We start from the raw sequence: 21,966 nt of genomic DNA on the forward strand, positions 1-21,966 counted from the left end.
ATTTGATCAGTTTGGCAGTTATAAAAAGATTGAATATGCAATTGATGGATGTGGTCACTGCATATTTATATGGATCATTAGATCATGACATATATATGAAAATTCCTGAAGGATATAAAATGCCTGAAACTTCTAATCTGAGTACATCCAGAAGTATGTATTATATTAAACTTCAAAGATCTTTATATGGGTTAAAACAATCCGGACGTATGTGGTATAAACGTCTTAGCGAATATTTATTGAAAGAAGGATTTGAGAATAATCCAATATGCCCATGTGTTTTTATTAAGAAATCAGACTCCGGATTTATTATTATTGCGGTTTATGTTGATGATCTAAATCTTGTTGGAACTCTTGAAGAAATCAGAAGAACCGCTACATATTTAAAGAATGAATTTGAAATGAAGGATCTTGGCAAAACGAAATTTTGTCTCGGCCTGCAGCTCGAGCATTTGCCAAATGGAATTCTCATTCATCAGTCAAATTATACAGAAAAAGTCTTGAAACACTTTTATATGGACAAAGCTCATCTCCTGAGTACTCCAATGGTTGTTCGATCACTTAATGTGCAAAAAGATCTATTTCGTCCTTGTGAAGACAATGAAGAAATTCTTGGTCCTGAAATACCTTATCTCAGTGCAATTGGAGCCCTGATGTATCTTGCAAATTGCACTCGGCCTGATATTGCATTTTCAGTTAATTTACTTGCAAGATATAGTTCCACACCAACTCGAAGACATTGGAATGACATTAAACATATCCTTCGATACCTTCGAGGTACGGTTGATATGAGATTATTTTATCAACTTGGTTCAAATCCACAATTAGTTGGATATGCAGATGCAAGTTATCTTTCAGATCCACACAGAGGTAGATCTCAAACTGGATATGTATTTACTTATGGAAATTCTGCTATATCATGGAGATCTGTCAAACAAACATTATCTGCTACCTCTTCAAATCACTCAGAGATCATTGCAATTCATGAAGCAAGTCGAGAATTTATTTGGCTAAGATCAATGATCCAACATATTCAAGAAAAGTGTGGTCTTCCAGTGATTAATGATAGCCCAACAACTTTATACGAAGATAATGCTGTTTGTATTACTCAAATTAGAGGAGGATATATCAAAGGTGATAGAACCAAACATATTTCACCTAAATTCTTTTATACTCATAAACTTCAAGAGAAAGGTGAAATTAAAATCAAGCAGATACGATCAAGTGATAATCTGACAGATTTATTCACAAAAGTATTACCAACTGCAACATTTAAGAAGATTGTGTAGAACATTGGAATGCGGAGACTTGAAGACCTTTTATCATGCAATTTTCAGGGGGAGTAATGTCTTGAAGACTTATACTGATTGTACTCTTTTTCCTTCGCTAAGGTTTTATCCCACTGGGTTTTCCTTTGCAAGGTTTTAATGAGGCAATCTTAAAGCATTTTACGGTACACATGAATATTGTACTCTTTTTCCTTCGCCATTGGTTTTTTCCCACAGAGTTTTTCTTTGACAAGGTTTTAACGAAGCATATTCATTATATGTGGTCATCCAAAGGGGGAGTGTTGTAAAATAACATTGTTGTAAAATAAATTATATGACCACCTTGAGCTAGCCGACATATGCACATTGCATAGTGCCAGCATAGTATTGTATAGTAACTGGCATAGTGAATGGCCGACATATGCACTGTGCATAGTGCCAGCATAGTACTACATAGTAACTGGCATAGTGAATGGCCAACATATGCACAGTGTATAGTGCCAGCATAGTACTGCATAGTAAGCTAGCATAGTCCCCTTTGTACGCCTATATATATCGTTGAATTCTTTAAGAAATTTATAAGTTTCATAACTTCTCTGAGCTCTATTTCTCTCTCTCTCTCTCCTTTTAGAAAGTTTTATAATAAATCTATCTCTCTTTCTTTTTCCGATAGTTTTATAACAAAAAAATGCATCAACAAATCTTTTTCTTTTATCATTTCACGGGCCATGGGAGTAATATGAATTCTATCTTATTCTAAAATTTTTCATTATTTATTATTTTTAAATATCACTTAAATATAAAATATTTCATTTTAATTTCAAAATTTTAATTTTTAATCTAATTACTATTTAATCTTTACAACTTTTTCAAATTTATAAATAAAGCATAAAAAACAATACAACTTTTTAAATTTCAAAATAAAATTAATATTAAAAATAATATTTAAACAATTTTTTAAACTTATAATATTTTCTTCCAACTTTTTTTCTAATTTTATTTCTCAAAATTTAACAAAATATCTTAATTTAAATTATTTTATTACTATTCATAACCTATTTTACTATTCTTCGTAAAATTATAATATCATGATCTCATTACCCAATTGCATGACTAATTAATTAATTGATTCATACAAGAGATCAAAAGACAAATTTATTGTTCTTTTCTTTTGTTAAACTTTCCAGTAAGCTGCTGTCATCATCATGGAAGTGATTCAGCGAAAAAAACAAAAGATTATCATGGAAGTTTTTTTTAGAATATCATGGTCCATGGAAGTGTTTTGCATATTGCAGGCCAGCTGGTAATTACGTACGAAGTGGGAGCTTCTTTGCTATGATATTGATTTGTCCTCTCGCACGATGATCAAATTTCAATGCAATTTTACTTCAAAAAATAAAATAAAATCAATGCAATTTTTAACTTTTTTTATTTTCAACTTTTCTTTTAGAATATTGTTAATGTAAAAAATTACACAACATTTTGAAAGTGAGAAAAAAAAAAAGTCATTCCCGACCGTCTATGACGATTTGAGCTTCGGTCAATGTAGTCTGAAACCCCGACGTGGTCCGATGCAACTATGTGTACGTCTATAGGAATGAATGAAAAATAAATACTAAGAATGTAAAAAAGAGATAGACATATAGATTTATGTGATTCGGTATTTTACCTTTGTCCATGAAGTTTTTAGGGAGGGAGAGTCCACTATAATATGTTTGTTTACAGTCTCTTATAATCTCTCTCTTCTCACTTTATAGTAGAGATCTAAAATATATTTATTGGAAAAATTCTTGTCACTGGAACTCTTGTCATGAGGTTGAAGAAGATGAAGATGTGGTCGAAGTCTCCCTTCAAATAGTCTGGCTATTTCCTTTTATAATCCCTATCTTTTTGTGTTCCCCTAAGGAATAATGAAAATTGTCGCCTTCTCTTATATGTCTGGTATCTCCTTTACTTTATGCTTCTTTATTTATTTTTTTTCTCTTAATCTAACTCTTCCATTTTACTTGCCTCCTTGTCTTCCCTTCTTTTGTCTTCTAGTAAGGGGATCTACCCTTGGGCTGGGCTGGGCTTAGTAGTCTTTTTAGACCATATATATTTTATCCCCTCCAGTAGCTCGTGATTCTTAAGGGCCATTTGTTTAAAAAAATTTTTGAGAATCTTTAAATATAAAATGTGTAGTCGAAATAATACATCGAAGCCAGTAGAGAAATAAATCTCTGGAGTGAGTTCCAAGTTATTTGTTTCTCTCGTGTTAAGTGGTAAAGATTTTTGGGAGCGAAGTTAAGCGAGAGATGTACTTGACGGCATATGATGCGAGCGTGGAGCTCAAACACGGCGGGAGGTTTACTCAATCGTGTAAGATGCGAGTGCGGAGCTCTGTGTAGTAGGAGGTATACTCGACCAAGTAATATGCACAAGTGGGTGGGTGGTTGGGCAATCAAGTGACTTGCCTGCCTACTTGAGCACTTGGGACTGGGTGGCCGAGCGGTCCCTAACATTTCCTGCCATTAACTTGTACTGAAAATGGGGCTAAGTTGGGCAGCCGAAAGATTGGACCCAACTGTCGTTGTCGAAAAGCATATAGTAGTCTGTTGTAGATGGTCTTGGTGAGATTCTCCTTTTTCATCATGAATCACTGTTAACATTTCCAGTTTGCTATTAATGCTGGAGTTCGTAGGTGGTACTCTACTTAAAGGTGTACAAGAAACCAAAAAACAGGTCATGACCGACACAGACCAACCGCCGGAGACTAGAACCTGTTGGAACAGCCAGGGAACCGATCGGCGGGCAATAGAACTTTAACAAAACTGACAGACATCGGTTCAGTCATTGTTTGAGGCCGGCTCAAACCACTGAATTGGCAGACCACATATGCTCTTTAAAAAAAAAGTTATAACTATCTAAAACGACGTTGTTTCACTTAAGTTTAAGTGGAATAGCGTCGTTTCATCTATGAGAAATGAAAAAAAAAAAAAAATAGAAAGATGCCGTTGGATTTAAGACCAAACGGCGTTGTTTGATTATTACATCTTCTTCTTCATTCCTTTCTTCTTCCTTGCAATTCACATCCATTTTTCATCCTCTCTCTCTCTCTCTCTCTCTCTCTCTCTCTCTCTCTCTCTCTCTCTCTCTCTCTCTCTCTCTCTCTCTCTCTCTCAGAGAACCAATGCCGCTAGAGGAACTGAAAACCGATTGTGAACCTCCAGAGAACTGCCAGAGTCGATACGAATGGTCCTCCTTCCCATCGATCAGTTACGGTCAGTTGCTCTGGCATATTTCATCTCGTCAGTCGGAGTCAGTTTTACTCAAAAACTACGCCGATGAGGTTGGTTTTCGCCCCTAACTCTACTCAAGGTGAATAAGAAGCCCGTTGACCCCCTGGACCCACCTTAGACGGTTGTTCAAGTCAAAACCTGCGTGAGCTAGTGGTTATAGCATAGGTGTGTACACCCGGCATTTGTTGGTGGAGATGCTATCCCTTGGTTCTTCTCGGTCAACCTTGTAGGCTGAAGGAGGAGATAAGGCAAGTCCATGGAGACACGGTGCTTGGCTCCCATGGTCTTCTCGACTAATCTCATAGACTGAGGCGAGCCCATGGAGACACGGTGCTTGGCTCCCCCGATTGTCTTGCCGACCTTCATAGACTGAAGCAAGGGATGAGGCAAGCCCATGGAAACACAGTGCTTGGCTCCCCTAATTTTTTCACCAACCTCGTAGACTGAGGTAAGGGATGAGGTAAGCCCATGGAGACACGGTGATTGGCTCCACATCCATCACACAATTGATGAAGATTATCTCTTACTAGATAGAAAAGCACATCTTGCTGATAACTTGTATGGTGGGAGATCAACCAGTAAATAACCAACATCCACCACACAACCGAGTATTGCAAGCCTTCCACATGATGTATTTAGAAGATCGTACGTATGGAGGGTGCGTTTTTCCTTTTTCTAGACAGAGAAGATCTAAGTTCTCTCTAGAAAGGAAGTCATCATTCTGTTCGGTTTCATCGGAGAGGAAGGTGTGAGTCTCGGCTCTACCTTCCTCTCCATCTCCTTTTCCTTTTTCTTTCAACTACCTATATGTGAATATGCTTATATAGTTGTTTTTGTTCATTGGTTCAAATTTTCTCAAATATGCTTTACTCCGGCCATAGAAAGTTGACACGCGCCCCATCATGATGTTCCCTTGCCACAGATCTGTTGGGACAATGCAGAACCGAGCCCAAAATATCAGCTCATGGCCCTCACGAACGGCTTGTTTTTGCGCGTTGTCTTCACTCACTACCGCCCTCCAACAGCTTCGCTGGCTACACGCACTGCACTAGCAGATTCCCCACCCTCTGATCCTTCAGATTGACTTGACCCCACACACACTGTACTGGTAGATTCCCCACCCTCCAATCCTTTAGATCGGCCTGACCCCACCTCCAAACCTCATGTGTGTGGCCCTTACGCACACTCTAGAGGCATGAGTTGACTGTTCCTCCAATGCAGATCTGCTCTTCCGATCTCGGTCTATTCGCATTATCACTTTCCTTAATAAGTGATCTTATTAAAGATATTAAGGATCTCTCCAAAAAACATCTCAAAACAATGGACTGTAGTGCACCTGCTTATACTATCTCCAGCGGTGGCTTAAATTCTGAACGTCTTTTAAGATGATATCCTTTTAGTAGGGTTTGGGTAGAGACTAAAAAATTGATCTCAAAACTTGCTTTTTTTCCCCTTTTTTTTTCTAGTATTTTTGTATTGTGGTTGTTATATTGGGGTATTTGTTGGGGAATCCTATCCCCTAACATGTATCATCTTTTATAATGAAATTTGCTTGCTTATAAAAAAATAAAAAAAATTAAAAAAAGGGAAAAAAACCGTACGAACGTGTGGCTCTCTTCTTAATTGAGTGCAAAAGATGGCGGGACTTGTGGATTTCCACTGCGAGTAGATCAAAAGGCATAAGGGTCACGGCCGAGAACAGTAGTATTGATCATTGTGATCTTAACGATAATGATCAGAATTTTAACTTGTCTGCACAAACAGAAGAGTGTGTCGATCGAGTACTGACTATAAAAAAATGGAGAACGTTAGGTTGATCTTACATGTGCACTCCAAATATGCCTATAGTGTAATTGTATTCTTTTTTTTTGTAAAAAAAAAAAATATTTAAAAAATCTCTAAATTTATTAATCATCACTTTCTTAAATATTAAAACAAATTAAAATACTTGATGAAGAGGCACATGTATTTCAAATAAAAGTAAAGAAAATTATTTATTTGTTATCAATAATTTATTTGTTAAAATAATTAATTTTTGTAATGAACTTATTCTCCTCATAAATAGTAATTTTTTGTAATTAATTTTTGCTAATTTTGGAATCTTACGGTGATGCATGTGTTACGTACTCGAAATAAGATGGCTGGAAGTACGTAGATGATCAATCATCTTTTGTTGTATATATGGTAGACTAGAATAAACACAATCGAGAACTCTATCTACGTACGTACAAAAACTTCAACACGACCAACCATGTAATAGCTATTAGCTATATATATTCTTCCAAATAATATATATGCATGGTTCTCAGTCAAACTAATTACGTACGCTCATACAAAATTAAAATAATGATCTTGCATTGAATATAATAAACATCATTATGAATATTACAGAATATCAGAATTCCCATCGAAAGTATATATAAATATGCCCGGCCTTGTATGATCTGTAAGTAGAAATTGTTCCTTCCAGTATTTGTTTACGTACTGTATGCATGAAGCATAATTTTTTCTGGGCACCCAGCTAGCTATTGGCAGCACTTAATTAATACATGGCTAAAGCACAAGCCAATAGTGCAAACATAAATGACCGTTGAGTTACGGACGTTGGCATCCTGCCCTTGTCTTTCCTTAGGTAGAGACCTTGGTAAACAGGCAAGTTGATTAGAACCAGGAGAGCACAAAGAAGAATCTGCAACGTAAATGGCTCTGAAACCAAAGTTTCTACGTCCATCATAATCACCCTTTTCATTCCTACAACTAGACAAAATGCGTTTAGCAACGCAAGTGTAGCTATAATGGTAAACATTGGAGAAGAAGCACCAAACTCCATAAGCTCTTGCTCGTATCTCTCCGATACATCATCGTCGGCCACCTTTTGCGTGACGACAAAGGCAGACTTTGAAAATCCCACTAGTTTTAGAATGTAGTCAAGAAAGCCAAAGATGAAGGAACTAATTCTTCTGAAGAGCCACATCCTTTGCTCATTCCACCAACCTTGAACTGTCCCCCCAAGCCAAATAAATTCTCCAAGGCTGTATGCCCGGTGGAAAATGATGACGAATGCAAATGGCAGCACCCATGCGCTCGAAATCTGTTAGTGCAAGATGATTCTAATCTTAGAACAACCATGCATGGACAGGTTTGATTCAAAATAATAAGGAAATTTTCGTACCTTAGGAAACAAGGAGATGCCTCTAAGCAGGCACAGGGAAGGCACTGCAACATAGTACAGCGTGGCAAAGCAGTTTGGAGCCCATAGCAAATAGATGCAATAAGAAAGTTGAAGTTTGAGGGGAATCTTTTTGTACCCATACACAAAGGGGCAGTACCTTGAGGCAAAGATCTGAAAATCACCTTCACTCCTTCTTTGGTGCTGTACAAGTGATTGCAGTAATGTTGTGGGAGGAAGTCCGAGGAAGCCTTTCCTTTCTGGATTGAAGTATATGGATCTCCAACCTCGACAATGTATAGCGAGTCCCGAAAGGACATCTTCCACTGGGCAGCCATACTTCAAACCCACCTGAAAATCAACGCATGCATGTATATGTGTGTGTGTATATATATATATGATGTTCAATTTGAGCATTTTAGGGGGAGGGGGGAGAGAAGAGAGAGAGATCAGACCTCGTTTCCCCATTGGGTGTACTTCTCTTCATAAGTACAACTTGCAAGGACTTTGGAAGTATCTTCTAGGACACTCGCGCTCTCTTCTATTTTTATGTCATCGCATCCCTTCCAATTTGCCTTACATTCCTGATCACTATACTTCTGTCCACAAAGAGTGTTTCTTCTGTGAAAGCACCCAGTACCAATAAAGCATGGTCCTCCATTCCCGTCAAATCCTGGAAGCTCCACCTGTATTAACACGCGCGCAGTACCCCACACACATTCCGTTTTTAAGTATTCTAAAATCAGGAGCATGCATGCATGTTTAATTAATTCGATAATTCAAAATCAGTACTTCAAGTGTTTTTTTTTTTTTTTTTTTTTCGCTTACCCCCATTTCTACGTTCAAGGAACTGGCGTAGACGTCGTTCTTCGTAAGGTTCTCGATGGACTGTGGAAACTGTACGAAGCCAACTTCGTGACCCTTCTCTTCATCCATGTAAAAACACACAGCATCCCTCACTGACTCCGAATTGTTTGAATACATGTCGCAATCCAAAATAAGAATTATGGGGCCATTGCTTATCCTTGATGACACCCTTATCTGTATATATATATATATATATATATATGTATGTATCATAAAAGATTATTAATTAGACCTGGATGCATCAAATATACAATTAAAAGCTTTTGATGTGGATTTATATATCTATGGCGTACGTACGTACCAGTGCATTCACAGCTCCTGCTTTGAAATTGTGGTGGTATTGTGGTCTCTTTTCACGTGCTAAGTATACCAAGGTTGGCAAAGGTTGTCCTTCAATGTCTACAGCCTTGGGGTCTTTCCCATCGATAAGCATCTGTGAATTAGCCACAACTCTATTAATTAAGCAAGCAAAAGAATTGTGTAATCTTGGAGAAGTACGTACTAAAAATTCACTCTCATGTATATATATATGACAGTGACATTGTAGATCAAAGTACTACTTGAAGAATGGTTTGATGATCACGTCGGCTTGCAACCAAATCCCACTCTCTGAATCCCTTGTGTTGTTTGCGTATTCCTTCTGAAATCCGGCCTAGCTTTGTGGTGGTCTCAATCCGTTTCTTCATGCCTTCATATGATTTCTATAACATGAAACAGAAATTATTTTATTTCCTATAATTCGATTGTGATTAAAAATAAATGAAAAAAAAATTACAAGATGCTAGTTATATATCTAAGGTCAACTGATTTTAGATACCATTAAAATCTCGTATCTGTTGTACAGAGAGCTAAATTATCATAATCTGTGGAGTATAGATGATCAGGAGATCAGCTAGCTGCTCCGATTAGAGAAATATTGTTTGGACCATCATAGATTTTATCTGGGTAAGTTGCTAACCGATAATAAATTGTATTACTTAGTATATTATATGTAAATGCATATAATGCTATTTACCGTGAGATCCATTACAATTATTAAAAAAATAAACCAAATTGCAAGAGGTGTAATCCACAATGTTGGGCCAAGCCGAACAAGCCCACCCCGCAAAGCCTTGATAGGTCTAAGGGCAGCCTGACAACGCAAAGGTGGCCTGAGAGGATAGGATGGGCCGGCCGAGTCCCAAAAGGAGTTGACTAAGCGGCATGTGCTAGTCAGGGGTCGAGCCGAACAAGCCCACCCCGCAAAGCCTTGATAGGTCTAAGGGCAGCCTGACAACGCAAAGGTGGCCTGAGAGGATAGGATGGGCCGGCCGAGTCCCAAAAGGAGTTGACTAAGCGGCATGTGCTAGTCAGGGGTCGAGACTCAGAACGCCTGACATACTACAGGCTGACAATCCCTGCATGCAAAGTCTAGGACACCATTGTCCCCAAATCCTGGTGGCTAGACAGGCCTAAAGGTCAGCATAAATAACTAAGGCCATACCGCATTAATGGAAGGTGGAGACGGGCACACCACATTGTGAGATCATGTCGCATTTAATGAATGATGGAGGAAGGCATGCCACAACATGCCTTTGACTGCTAGTGGTCACCATGATCGGATTTGGATGATTAGTTACACAGTAAAAAGTTGGTAGGGAGACATGACCTGAGTGTGGAACAATATCCGCATGATCGACTTAGCAGGGTCCATCCCTATAAAGTATATATATACCCCCCTTTGCGAGGGGTAAAACTCTCTAGATACCTTTTACACTCAAGCTCCTATAATTTATAGACAAACAATCACATGCTAACTTAAGTATCGGAGGTGTTTCTCACCATTCTGAAGCCTTCATTTCTCCATAATTGCAGGTGTATGTTGGGCCTCATAGAGTTGCTCAGATGGCGAAACACAATATCAACCCAAATTACAAATATTTTTTAAACTAACTTATCATAATGTCGCAAACCTCTAAGTTAATACATAGTGTATTCAAAATGTTAATAAATTAACTTGTAAATAAATTTTTTTCGCTCATTTATAAGGGAGTGAAAAAGGCATGAGACTGTGCAGTGCAAGTCTTTTACTATTGGACATCCTTATTTATCCTTTCATCACCCTGTATAATACGAGAAATCGAGTTGAATAATTGATCCGCGGGTCCTACCTGACCTAAATTGGAACAGGTACAAAATTGGCATGAAAAATAGTTGTCAAGAATGACATCAAGAGTGAGGTTTGATTATCATGATTGAAGAGTAAAACAGAGCAAAATAAAGCGACAGATTATGTTGACACTTTTTTTTGTTTTTAGGTAACTTAAATTCGTAAAACCGAAAAGATGATATATGAGTAGGAGATGTAGTTTCCTAACAAACATTCTAAACTGATATATAACAATACAAAATAATGGTGGAAAAAGAAAAATAAAAGGGTTTATTTCGGACCAATTTTTTGATTCCTACTCATATTCTATAAAAAGACATTGTCTTATAAAAAAATAGAAATAAAGTATATGCAAAAATGCGAACAAGGAAACCACTGCTAGAGGAGACGGAAGCTTCGCTAGAAACGATGAAGATAGCGGTTGTACTATCACGTGTTAGAGCATCCGCATCAGTCTCGCTAAAGCATTGTCCAAGTTTAAAATAGCCAGGATTTTAACTATTTTTCATCTGCAATGGCCTAGTCAAACTTCAAAAATTTGACATAAAGGCTACAGTAATTGTAAGCTGCTCTCCAACATTGGCGAGCTACTGTACCCAGTCCATGCATTAGTTTATAATTTTTTTTTTCACCCGCTTTCTCCCCTTTCCCTCGGTTTCTCGTTTCCCCTCAACAAAATCACTCATCTTTCTTTCTCCCGAATGCTCGGATTCGCTCTTCTTCTTCAGCCGCCGCGTTGAATCAAGTCCAGCGGTCGCCTCCTCCAGCAGACGCCGTCGTCTCCGAGCGGTCCAAAGTAAGTCTCTCTTCCTCTCTCTTCCCTCCCTCTTCTCTGTTGAAATATTCCGAACCAAACTCAGCCCTCTTCTCTCCCTCTTCTCTGATTGCCAATGAAATGTTCATGTTTTTCATCTATTTCGTGCCCTGTTTTGCCCAGCCAGGTCGAATCAGCCTCATCGGCTTGAAGATACCCGATTCACGCTGAAGGTTCTTCCTCCACTCATCTGCCAATACAGGTACCATATGTTTGGGTAAATGTTTTTGGTTTTTTTTTTTTGTAGATGAAATGGTAAACGGTTGTGGTTATTGTTTTTATTTTTTCTTGCATTTGGGCGAGAAATTTGGTTATATCTAAAATCTGGAAGTGCTTGGAGTGTTGTCTTGTTTATTGTTGTAAATGGTAAATGGTTGTGGATTATTGTTGTAAATGGAGTGTTGTTTGTCTTGTTTATCCAATTTATCCCATAAACACACACATATAGATATAGATATTGTTGTAAACGGTTGTGTTTATCTTGTTATACCCGTGTTTGCTAGCTCACGAAACCAATGAAAAGATGAAAGAACAGAATCCTGGGTGATTGGCGGTAATATTTTTGTGATGGATGCTAAACTGAGATAAATAATATTATATTATTTTTTAGACTTGGGGATAGCTAATCTAATGTGGACTAATTTAGCTAGAAGTTCATATTATGGCTAAAACACAATATTCTAGCTAAATTTTAGATTAGGTCATTGCCAATGCTCTTATCTCGAATTGTTTTTTGAAGAGGTCCACGATCCTTCTTGTAAAATTACGATTTAGAAAAAATGATAACATAAAGTAGCAGTCAGAATTTAAGTCAAGTAGTCGGCGATGGGCCAACATCGGCTATGTCTGTGCGTGCAAGACACGCACCATCTGAGGAGGTGAACAGACGAGCCGATCTGAAGGATCTGAGGCCGATGGAGTCATGCGTGGCCTCAAAAGCCGCTCCAGGACATAGCTGTGCGTGGGAGACGCGCATGGCATGGGCCACGCATGCGGCAAACGATCCGAGCAGAGTAGCAAATTTCTTCAACAAGCTTAAGATTTGTGACTAGAGAGACAGAAAAGCTGACACGTGTTGGTTGGACGTTGTCGAAAAGTAGAAGATCAGCTGGATTCGACAGTACAAAGGAAAAATTAAGAGAAAATCTAGGGGAAAAAAGGGGGAAAGGTAATAACATTAGAGCCATTATGGGCTAAGGGAGGAGGAGCCGAAACTCCGACCATCGGAGAAAATCCTGGAAACTACAAGTAGTCGATTGGGTAGATAGAAGGTATTAGATGATGTTGACACTTCATACATTTAAGATTTTTTATGGAAGAAAAAAGGCAAGCAGGAGAGCCGAACCACAAATCACCCATTTTTTAAAAATAAATTATAAATTTACTAAAAATTATTAAATAAAAAAAAATCATCAACCAACTTTGTCGATAGCCTTATATATTGGGTGGACCGGGTCACCCGCTAGGTTAAAAAAAATTAATTAATTTCTTTTTACATTATTTTTTTAATATTTAAAAAAAATAGAATTTGTAACATTATTAAATAATATTTTTTTATTCATTAAATAAAAATAAAATAAAATAATTAGAACGGAAGCTTGGAGCGGATCCTAATTACTTATATATTTTCCTTTCCTTATGACCGACACACTCCTGGGTAATGCCAGGAGCCTAAGGATTCCGTTTGGGGATTCCATTCAAGCATCCAGTTCAATTTTTTTTTAAATTATTTTTAAATCGTGATTAAAAAAATATTATTTGATAATATTTTTAATTTTATTATTTTTTTAAAATAATTAAAAGTGTTAAAAAATAATATAAAAAAATAAGATTGCATGGAAGATGATGATGATCTGGATCAACAAACAGTACTATTAACAGAAGAGACAAAAATAGTTACATATTTAAGTGGTTAGACATGCGCGCATCAACGTCAATCGATCGATCGATTCCCACTAGGTGCAAAAAGAGGTCGCGATGGACACCCAGCATGCATGCATGTAATTATACTTACCCTAATAATTCAAAGGCGGCTAGCTTAAAGTATCTTTAATGTCTTTGCGTTTAATGATTAGCAGACAGTTAATTATTGCAGGCATCATCATGATCATCATCTTGAACGAAAAATATATATAGTATATGAGCACGAGTGAGTGCGACAATCAACATTTTAATCTACTTGTGCATGCGCGCAGTTATGTCATGGCATGATTTTCTACCAATAATGATTAATGAAGAAAATTAGAGTTTATAGTTTTGTGGAGTAATGAATAATTTGTATGCGGGGCTTTAATTTAATTAATATCTTCGTTCTATTTGCAATAAATAATTATATGAAAAATTATTATTTTTGTACCGTTTCTCATCGAATAGCGACTGATCATGTATGCACTCCCAAAATATCCTATCTCATTTATTCCATATATATTCGCATATAATTAAATATTAAATGGTGTTACTCGGCCCCCAGTTGACCAAAGTATTACCGAGTGATTTTTTTTCCTATTTTCTTAATTTTAGAGTTAAAAAATGGTTATATTCCCTTTAGTTCAATCTACATGAGGATTATGTCTGGGTTAGGATGATTAGTTACTAGGGTAGTCAAATTGTATTCACGGATCATGTTTATGTCGTATCAAAATATATATATTATACTATAAAGCTCAACCCTAATCCGACCTGTTAATCTTATCATGTCAAAATCTCAAATCCTAACACGACCGATTAATATAACGGGTCATTTCGTATCAACCCGCAGTTTTGACCCATTAGTGAATATTACGAAAGAAGTTAACACGACACAATACGATCCATTTTAAACTGTTTATGTAAATGGATTGAATAGACTCAAAATTAACTAGTTTGAACTGATTAAATTTAGTATAATTTTATATAAATTTTAAAATCACAAAATTTATAAAAATTATAAAGTTAATTACAAGTCTAAAATTACAATTTAAACAATAAAAATATTCAAATTGAAATTCTAACAATTTTACTTTTAAGTATCAGGGTATAATTATAATTTTAACTTTTTTAATGTGTCATAATGGATAATAACGTATTATAACGAGTTGATCCGTTATCAACCAGTTAAGCAATCATGTCTTAACGGATCAATCTGTTTTAACCTGAACCCGTTTAGACTAAATCTTAATCCGTTATTACCATATCGTGTTTGTGTTAAATTAACAGATCGTATAACACATTACCAACCCTATCCGTTACTGGACTTTAGGCTTGATTTGGTGGTTGCAGCTGGCATATATAATATTTTTTGTCCATTATATATATGTGGTCCAACAAAATGCAAACAACTTGCCATTGTGGTTGCTAGGAAAGAGCGAGGGAAATCCTTGGAGTTGATGAAGAACAAGATTTACCTTGATGGAGGACCACTCCTTGGCCATGACATGATCCTCAAGTGGCTCAACAGCTGTTCGGAAATAAGCTTCCGGCGATCTTGGTTCTATCTTGAATTTCTTGCAAAAAGGAAGCCAAATCTCTGAGAAACTTGAGGCTTCCACCATCGCGTAGAACGTCAAATCGGAACCACCATCGTCGGAAAGATAAACGTTTAGCTTTTGAGGTGGATAGTCATAAGCCATGACTGATAAAACTGTGTTGATCACCATAGCTGGTGGTTCTATCATGGGGTCCGCGGTGCATACGAATATGTCTATGCCCGGCAAAGCCTCTTCGTATCTGTTTCTCTTACGACCAAAATTAATTAGCATGTAAATTAATCTTGCACCGTATAAATATAATAGAGAGAGAGAGAGAGAGAGAGAGAGAGAGAGAGAGAGAGAGAGAGAGAGAGAGAGAGAGGCACATGCATGTATAAGAAAACGAATCAGATATGTGAAAGAAAAAGGGGGACCTGAGAGAAAGCCGATCTTTGAAAGTGCAACGGTAGATAGGATTCCATCGGACAATTACTGTAATAAGCCAAAAAAAGCAAAACCAGAGCTCTGAGAGAAACAATCCTATCCATGCCCACCTTCCGGCTTCTTCTTCTGATGGTATATTGCTCACTCTATATACGAAGATGAAGGATACACCCACGAAGAGTGAAACTGCAAATAAGTGGAAAGGAATACGTGCCTTTGCTGACTTTGTCGCATAAAGCGGAAGATGATGGTTTTTTTCCATGATCTCCACTTCCTTCCTCTCCTCTCTCTCTCTCTCTCTCTCTCTGGTATGCTGCTTAAAATGAGGAGCTAGTGCAGACGTTTATAGTACTGGGCCTACTGGCTAGCAAATGCTGAAAAGGTTGGAAACGACAAGCATGTGAAGTGGCTAGGAGGGCCCATGCAGAGTGCCAAAATGAAGATCGATTCGACTAGAGACAAAGTACGTACAAACATATGGAAAGTAAAGCCGAATATTACTCCAATTTATAAAGTTAAAATATTTTTAAGAATATAAATTTTTAATATTATTTTTATTTTAAGATTTAAAAAAACTAAATTGCATTTGATATTTTGTTTAAAATTTTGAGAAATTTGTAATTATTATGTAATTTTGGTTTTTATTTTTATTTTTTAATATTTTTTAACATATTTAAATATTTTTAAAAAATAAAAAAATATATCAACATATTAAAATTAATTTTATTCATCATTAAGTAAAAAAATTTAAAATATATAAATACATAAACAATTAATTAATTTGGAGGGCCACCAAATTGGAGCTATCACATCCGAATCTCGTAGAAAAAAGTAGATATCCAAATAGCAGAGAGTCACAGATTTTAGACTAGATTGCTAGGCATTAAAAATAATTTTTATTTTAAATTTTTAAAAAACTTAATTATTTATTTTCTTTCATATAAATTTTAAATAATTATTCTATTTTTTTTTAAAAGGAAAATAATTATTATAATTAAATAAAATAATATGAAGCGAAAATAATTATAAAACAAACAAGAAAGAGACAAGACTCAAGAATGTAGGTATGGACCGGAACGTACCGAACCAGCCATACATTATGTACTCGATTAATTTGGAACTATCACATCCGAATCTCATAGAAAACCGTAAATATCCAAATAACATAGAGTCAGAGATTAAAAATGAGATTGCGGTGCAACGAGATCATTTTAAATAAAAATTAAAAATTAAAAATTAAATAGAGATTAGAAAAAATTAAATTATTTATTATATTTTATGTAAAAATTTAAAAAAATTATAATGATGAGATAAAATGAAATGGGATAAAATATTATCTGAATTCAAATGAGCTAATGGATATAAAAAAGTTTTATCTCATTTCATTTATGTGAGATTTAAATAGTACGTTGAGATGAAAATTAAAAGTTGAATAAAATATTATTAAAATTTTATTATTTTAAAATTTAAAATAATTGAATTATTTATTATATTTTATGTGAAAATTTAAAAAGTTTATAATGATGAGATGAAAAGAAAATTTTCATTATCCAATTGGTAACTTAATCTCATTTTATTATTACATTTTTTTAAAAATTATCACACAAAATATAATAAACAAATAAACTTTTTTACTTTTTTAAAATCTCAAAATAATAATATTAAAAAATAATATTTTATTCAATTTTCAGTTTTCATCTCAATTCAACTCAACTTAATATACTTTAATGTGAAAGCATATGAGTATACAAAAATATTTATGCCATTTAATTTTTCATACTATATATGAGTAAGGCAAGCTACCACAAAACATTTTTTATAAAATATTTTATAAGAGTAACTATATCACACGATACTCTTTACAACATATTTTATAGTTATATTGTAAAATAAAATTATTTTACAAAATAAAATTACTTTTATAAGATATAAAAATACATCTAATTTAAATTGTATAATCAAACGATACCAGGAAAGAACTTAAACGCCGAAGGTGTGCAGACGATAAGTTGTTAGTGAAAGAAGCTCCTCATTCTCTTTAAAAGAAAAAAAGGAATAAACCGTCTTTTGGGTGGTGGGGGGGGGGGGGGGGGGGAGCCATAGCTGCCCCCTCCCTCCAATCCCTTTGTTTGTTTTTCTGCTAGTTTTCGTTCATAAAAAAGCGTCGGTTGGCGGTGATCATGGTGGCCTGAAAGTTCTCACTACATGGTCAAGGATATTGAAGCCGTCTACCTTTTTTCTCATTCAGACGTGATGAAGGCATTTTATACGATGAAGGTAGAGGGCTTTGACGTCGTTGGGACATTGGAGCCTTCTACTATTTTTACTTCACTCGGACATGATGAAGACGTCTTTACACGATGGTGTGGAGGGCTTGGACGTCGTTGTTTGGCTGTGAATGCGTTTCGATTTCAAAGAGGGACCATCACGGAAATTCACGTAGCTGGGCGTGGTGGTAAAGGGGAGGGTCTCATTGCAAGTAGAGCCATGGTTTTATGAGCTCAGCAGCTACGGTATGCATATAGATTTAGGGTGTTACTCCCGCGGGGGTTCAGTGGCTCTGTTTTATCCATGGAAAACAGAGGTGGTTTTCGGGAGGCACGCTGGATTGCATGGGAGTTTTTAAGGAGCTTTCTGGGGTGCAGCCATGCGGTACTCATGGTGGAGATCCTCGTGGAAGGTGGTCGGAATGGGGGTGATGCAGCTGGTTTTCATTTTGCTGTTTTCAGTGTTTCTTTGTTTAGTTTTCTGTTTTCTTTTTCTGTGTTCATTTCTAGGCCTTGTTCTTTCGTTTAGATTTGTATTTGTTAGCACTGTATTTGCTTTTATTTCATAGTATTGAAAATAAGGCCCTCAACGGCAGTGGGTAGAGGGGAAGAGTACCATCCACCGCGGCGTCCAGGATGGCTTAGCTTGCTGTAGTAGTGTTTTTAGCTAGAGGTGAAAACATAGTGGGTTAAGGGTGCTGCTCAGAAGCTTGCTGTACGTAGATGCTCAAAACGGAGCTGCTCAGAAGCTTGTTGTACGTAGTTGCTCTGAAGCTTGTTGCACGTAGCTGCGCAAAAACAATTGACAGTGGGGCAAAACATGTTTTGCTCAGAGAATGTGCAGATGTGCCGTTGGGGCATATGTGTGTCATGTGCTGTAGTGTTGTAGTCGTACGTACAGTGTAGTAGATGGAAAATTAAAAAATTGATGAAAAGTCCACGTTGTGGGGGCCATTAGTGTTTTTACCCGAGTGAGGTAATGAGCTCATTGATCGGACACAATCCGGGGTAAGTGTTGATCGAGAGTGGTGGGCGATGTTATGGCTGGTGATCGTATGATCGGTCTCTATAGTAGAGGCTGTTTGTCCATGCGTGAGCTGGGTGCTCGTGCCGTTCTGCGCTCGTGCAGCCGATGCTTGCTGTAGGTGTGCTGTCGGGGTTTAGGCCGGTGCTTGGGGTTTTGTTTTATGTTTTATTTTGCATTGTAGTTTGCTATTTAGTTATTAATATCATAGAATTAGGCTATTGGACTTGGTGTCCATAGTAACAGCGTGCTGTACTCCATCTCCCTAGGAGGATGGAGGGGGTCTTTCCTCTCTGTTAATACAGAGTGCTATCTTCTCTCGCCTAGGAGAGATTCAGAAGTTAAGATAATGTCCGCTACTATGTGTGCGGGGATGTTTCAAAGCAAATGTGTAGGTTGGCTTATAGTCTGATTTTTCCTATATTGATAAGTCACACTTATAACTTCGGTTTATTGAATAAATTCAATAATCTATTTTTCCAAAAAAAATAATAATAATAAAGGATACCAAGAAAGAGGAAATTATTTTGACGAGAAGGTCGTGAAAGTGTAGTTCGAAAGAGGATCAAAATCCAAGGAGTTATAGAATTTATATCTTGACACGTTTTTTTTTTCTTTTGTTTTTTAAGTTATTAGTATATTAATTGCACCTTGATTAAAAAAATAAAGGAGACGAGATAAGATCACCTCGATGGAGGACCAGTCGTTGGCCATGGCAGGATCCCCATGTGGTGGCACAGCATCTGTTCGGAAATAAGCTTCCGGCGATCTTGGTTCTATTTTGAATTTCTTGCAAACACTACAACATAAACGACCTATTGCTACCAATTTTTTTTTCAACAACTTATAACTTGCCATAAATCATTATTTTTATCCACAAGATTAATGTTTCCAAAAAAAAAAAAAAGATGCAATCGTGGCTAAAACCCATTTTTTCAGCAAAAAATGTTGTCACAAATATTTTCTGACCAAAAAAGTTAATTTCGACACTTTCTTAAAATTTTACAACAGCATCCAATTGCCACTAATTTTAATTGAGTTAAATTTAAATATTTACTGCGATTTACTAACCACACAAAAGTTCAAATCTTCTTCCCGTTATTTTTCTCCCTCTCCGATCTCCCCCGATAGTCTCCATCCTTTTATTCTTTTTCCCCCTTTATCTTCTTCTTTCCCCAACCCGTAACCTATTTCCCCTTCCTGCGCAAAGACCCCCAAGCCCCCTGCCCGTGACCCTACCTTGTCTTCCCCCCTCCCTGTCTCTCGCACCGACCACCGCCCGCGACCATAGAGCTGCGGTGAGCGCGCAGTAGCCATCTCGAGCACACGATTTTTATTCCCCCTTTTTCTTCTTCTTTCCCCAACCCGTACCCTGTTCCCCTTCCTGCGCAAACACCCCCAATGAACCTACCCGTGACGCTGCCTTGTCTTCCCCCCTCCCCGTCTCTCGCACTGACCACTGCCAGTTACCCTAGAGCCACCATGAGCAGTAGCCGCCTCGAGTAGACACACGAGGGTGTCACCGTCGAACGCTGCCCATAACCTCTCTCTCTCTCATCCCTATTCGTTGCAGTTGTGTTGCCGCCAACCCAGTTGCCCAATTCGGTCTTCCCCGTCGTGCACCATCACGGATGTAGGAACCGTTGTAAGTCACCCCTTATTCTCACTATTGATTTCACTGTATTCACTGCAACGAAATTTGGGTATGAAAGTCCGAGCATTAGTTTCGTATTTATACTGTTGTTTTCGTGACTTGTACATTAGTACCATTTGGAAAGTTGCTTTGGTTCTGGTTGTGTAGGAAACATTAGAGTTTTGACTTCTTAGTTACATTGATGTGTAATAGCCTTTGATTTGGGGTGTTGTGGGCGGAGAAAACTCGGTAGTGTGGCTGTTTGGGTTGCTGTATGGATTGTGTGAGATGTGGGGTGTTGCTGGTTGTGGTATTGTTGGTGAAGAAGATTTGACTGCTTGGCCTAATTCATGAAATATTAGGCACATTTTATGATTACGTATCTTAGCATGGCCTAATTGCTTTATGTATATGTAACTGGTTAACTTATACTGTCATATTTTGTTGTTTTACTTTAGATGGTTGATATTGGGGACACCCTAGCTTTGTTCATGGTATTGAATTTGGCATATTTCGTTGTTTTACTTTAGATGGTTGATATTGGGGACATCCTAACTTTGTTCATGGAGCTACAAACTATGGGTGATGGGGCTTTAAGAAAATTGGCGTTATCTCATGTTGTTCATAGCATCAGGCGAATGAATCAGAAGCATAAGAACAAGAATCGTCTGCTTCAAAATATCTTCTTTTCACTGCTTCAGGTTTGTATTAGTAATTTTTTTGCCTAATCAATGAGCAAAGCTTCATCGGAGTGATAATTGATTTTTATATTTTGTAAATTTTTTGATAGCAAGAGGATGAAGCAAAATCCAAGAGATCGCATATCACCCTATGTGAGCTTCACCGAGGAAGAGTTTGGTTCGATGATAGAACTGCAGATGCAATTTGTACTGCATGTTTTCATTCTTCATCAAGGTATATGAGTATTGTCTTTTTGTTGGTAATTATGGGTAATTTATAATCTTTGAAGATTTGAAAATCACAACCTGCATTTGAATTACTTAGGATCATGATTGCTGCTCTGTAATTTCTCCTTGATTATGAGAAGATTCAAGATAACGATGATAGTGATGCTTCGAGCAGTGAAGATGACTTGAGTCCTCAAGTGCCTCGAGCTGTCCTTTGTAAAGAGGCTGTTTATAAGGTTGGTTGTAGATTTCACTAGGTTGTTCACACAACAATTCAGATTAACCCAATATATTTTAGGAGTACTTTGGGATGGAATTTACAATTCCACTCCTGCCCAAGAAAATTACCTCCCATTGTAGGGACAACTGTTGGGTAATGAAGTAAATATTTTTTTGTTTGCGTTTAGAGCAGTAGATATTTTGAGAAGTCATTTGACTTCATGGGTATCTTGTATTGACTACAGGCACACCATAAAGGAACAGTTTCGAGCAAGAAGAAAAAGCAAGCGAAAATACAGCATGCAATTCCTAGCATGCTTTAGATAGCAACGCTTATCATCAGAAAAAAAAACGACCTCAAACTATTATTCCCCTCTTAGCCATCTTAGGGATGCACAGGTTCTTATGTTTTTTCATTATCTTCTATCAAGTTAAGGGAGTCTATAAATTTTTAAGGATGCTCAGTTAGATTTGTTGTAA

General features: G+C 36.9%; 1 protein-coding gene and 1 long non-coding RNA gene across 2 annotated transcripts; one reads left to right on the forward strand and one right to left on the reverse strand.

Moving 5' to 3' along the window:
* Positions 1 to 6,881: 6,881 nt before the first annotated feature.
* Positions 6,882 to 20,290, reverse strand: LOC122277278 (cellulose synthase-like protein E6). The gene is made up of 9 exons (XM_043087224.1): positions 20,270 to 20,290; positions 15,426 to 15,740; positions 14,929 to 15,250; positions 9,143 to 9,283; positions 8,884 to 9,015; positions 8,544 to 8,756; positions 8,171 to 8,401; positions 7,719 to 8,066; positions 6,882 to 7,637 (listed from the first exon to the last, which is right to left on the reverse strand). Exons 2-9 carry the CDS (start codon positions 15,695 to 15,697, stop codon positions 7,089 to 7,091), a joined length of 2,208 nt encoding a protein of 735 aa, XP_042943158.1. The 5' UTR covers positions 15,698 to 15,740; positions 20,270 to 20,290; the 3' UTR covers positions 6,882 to 7,088.
* A 1,130-nt stretch (positions 20,291 to 21,420) lies between these two features.
* On the forward strand, positions 21,421 to 21,775 carry LOC122277279. The gene is made up of 2 exons (XR_006228969.1): positions 21,421 to 21,503; positions 21,732 to 21,775. It is a non-coding gene; the product is annotated as an uncharacterized LOC122277279 (long non-coding RNA).
* The last annotated feature ends 191 nt before the right edge of the window (positions 21,776 to 21,966 follow it).

This window comes from Carya illinoinensis, chromosome 9, assembly GCF_018687715.1.
Source record: "Carya illinoinensis cultivar Pawnee chromosome 9, C.illinoinensisPawnee_v1, whole genome shotgun sequence".
In the NCBI taxonomy this organism is placed as follows: domain Eukaryota; kingdom Viridiplantae; phylum Streptophyta; class Magnoliopsida; order Fagales; family Juglandaceae; genus Carya; species Carya illinoinensis.

Coding starts and splice junctions, on each gene's coding strand:
- LOC122277278 (XM_043087224.1), bottom strand. CDS start 15,697: ATGGAAAAAAACCATCATCTTCCGCTTTATGCGACAAAGTCAGCAAAG. Junction 9,016..9,142: donor ATCATCAAACCATTCTTCAA/GTAGTACTTTGA, acceptor GCTAATTCACAG/ATGCTTATCGATGGGAAAGA. Junction 8,067..8,170: donor ACACCCAATGGGGAAACGAG/GTCTGATCTCTC, acceptor GTTGATTTTCAG/GTGGGTTTGAAGTATGGCTG.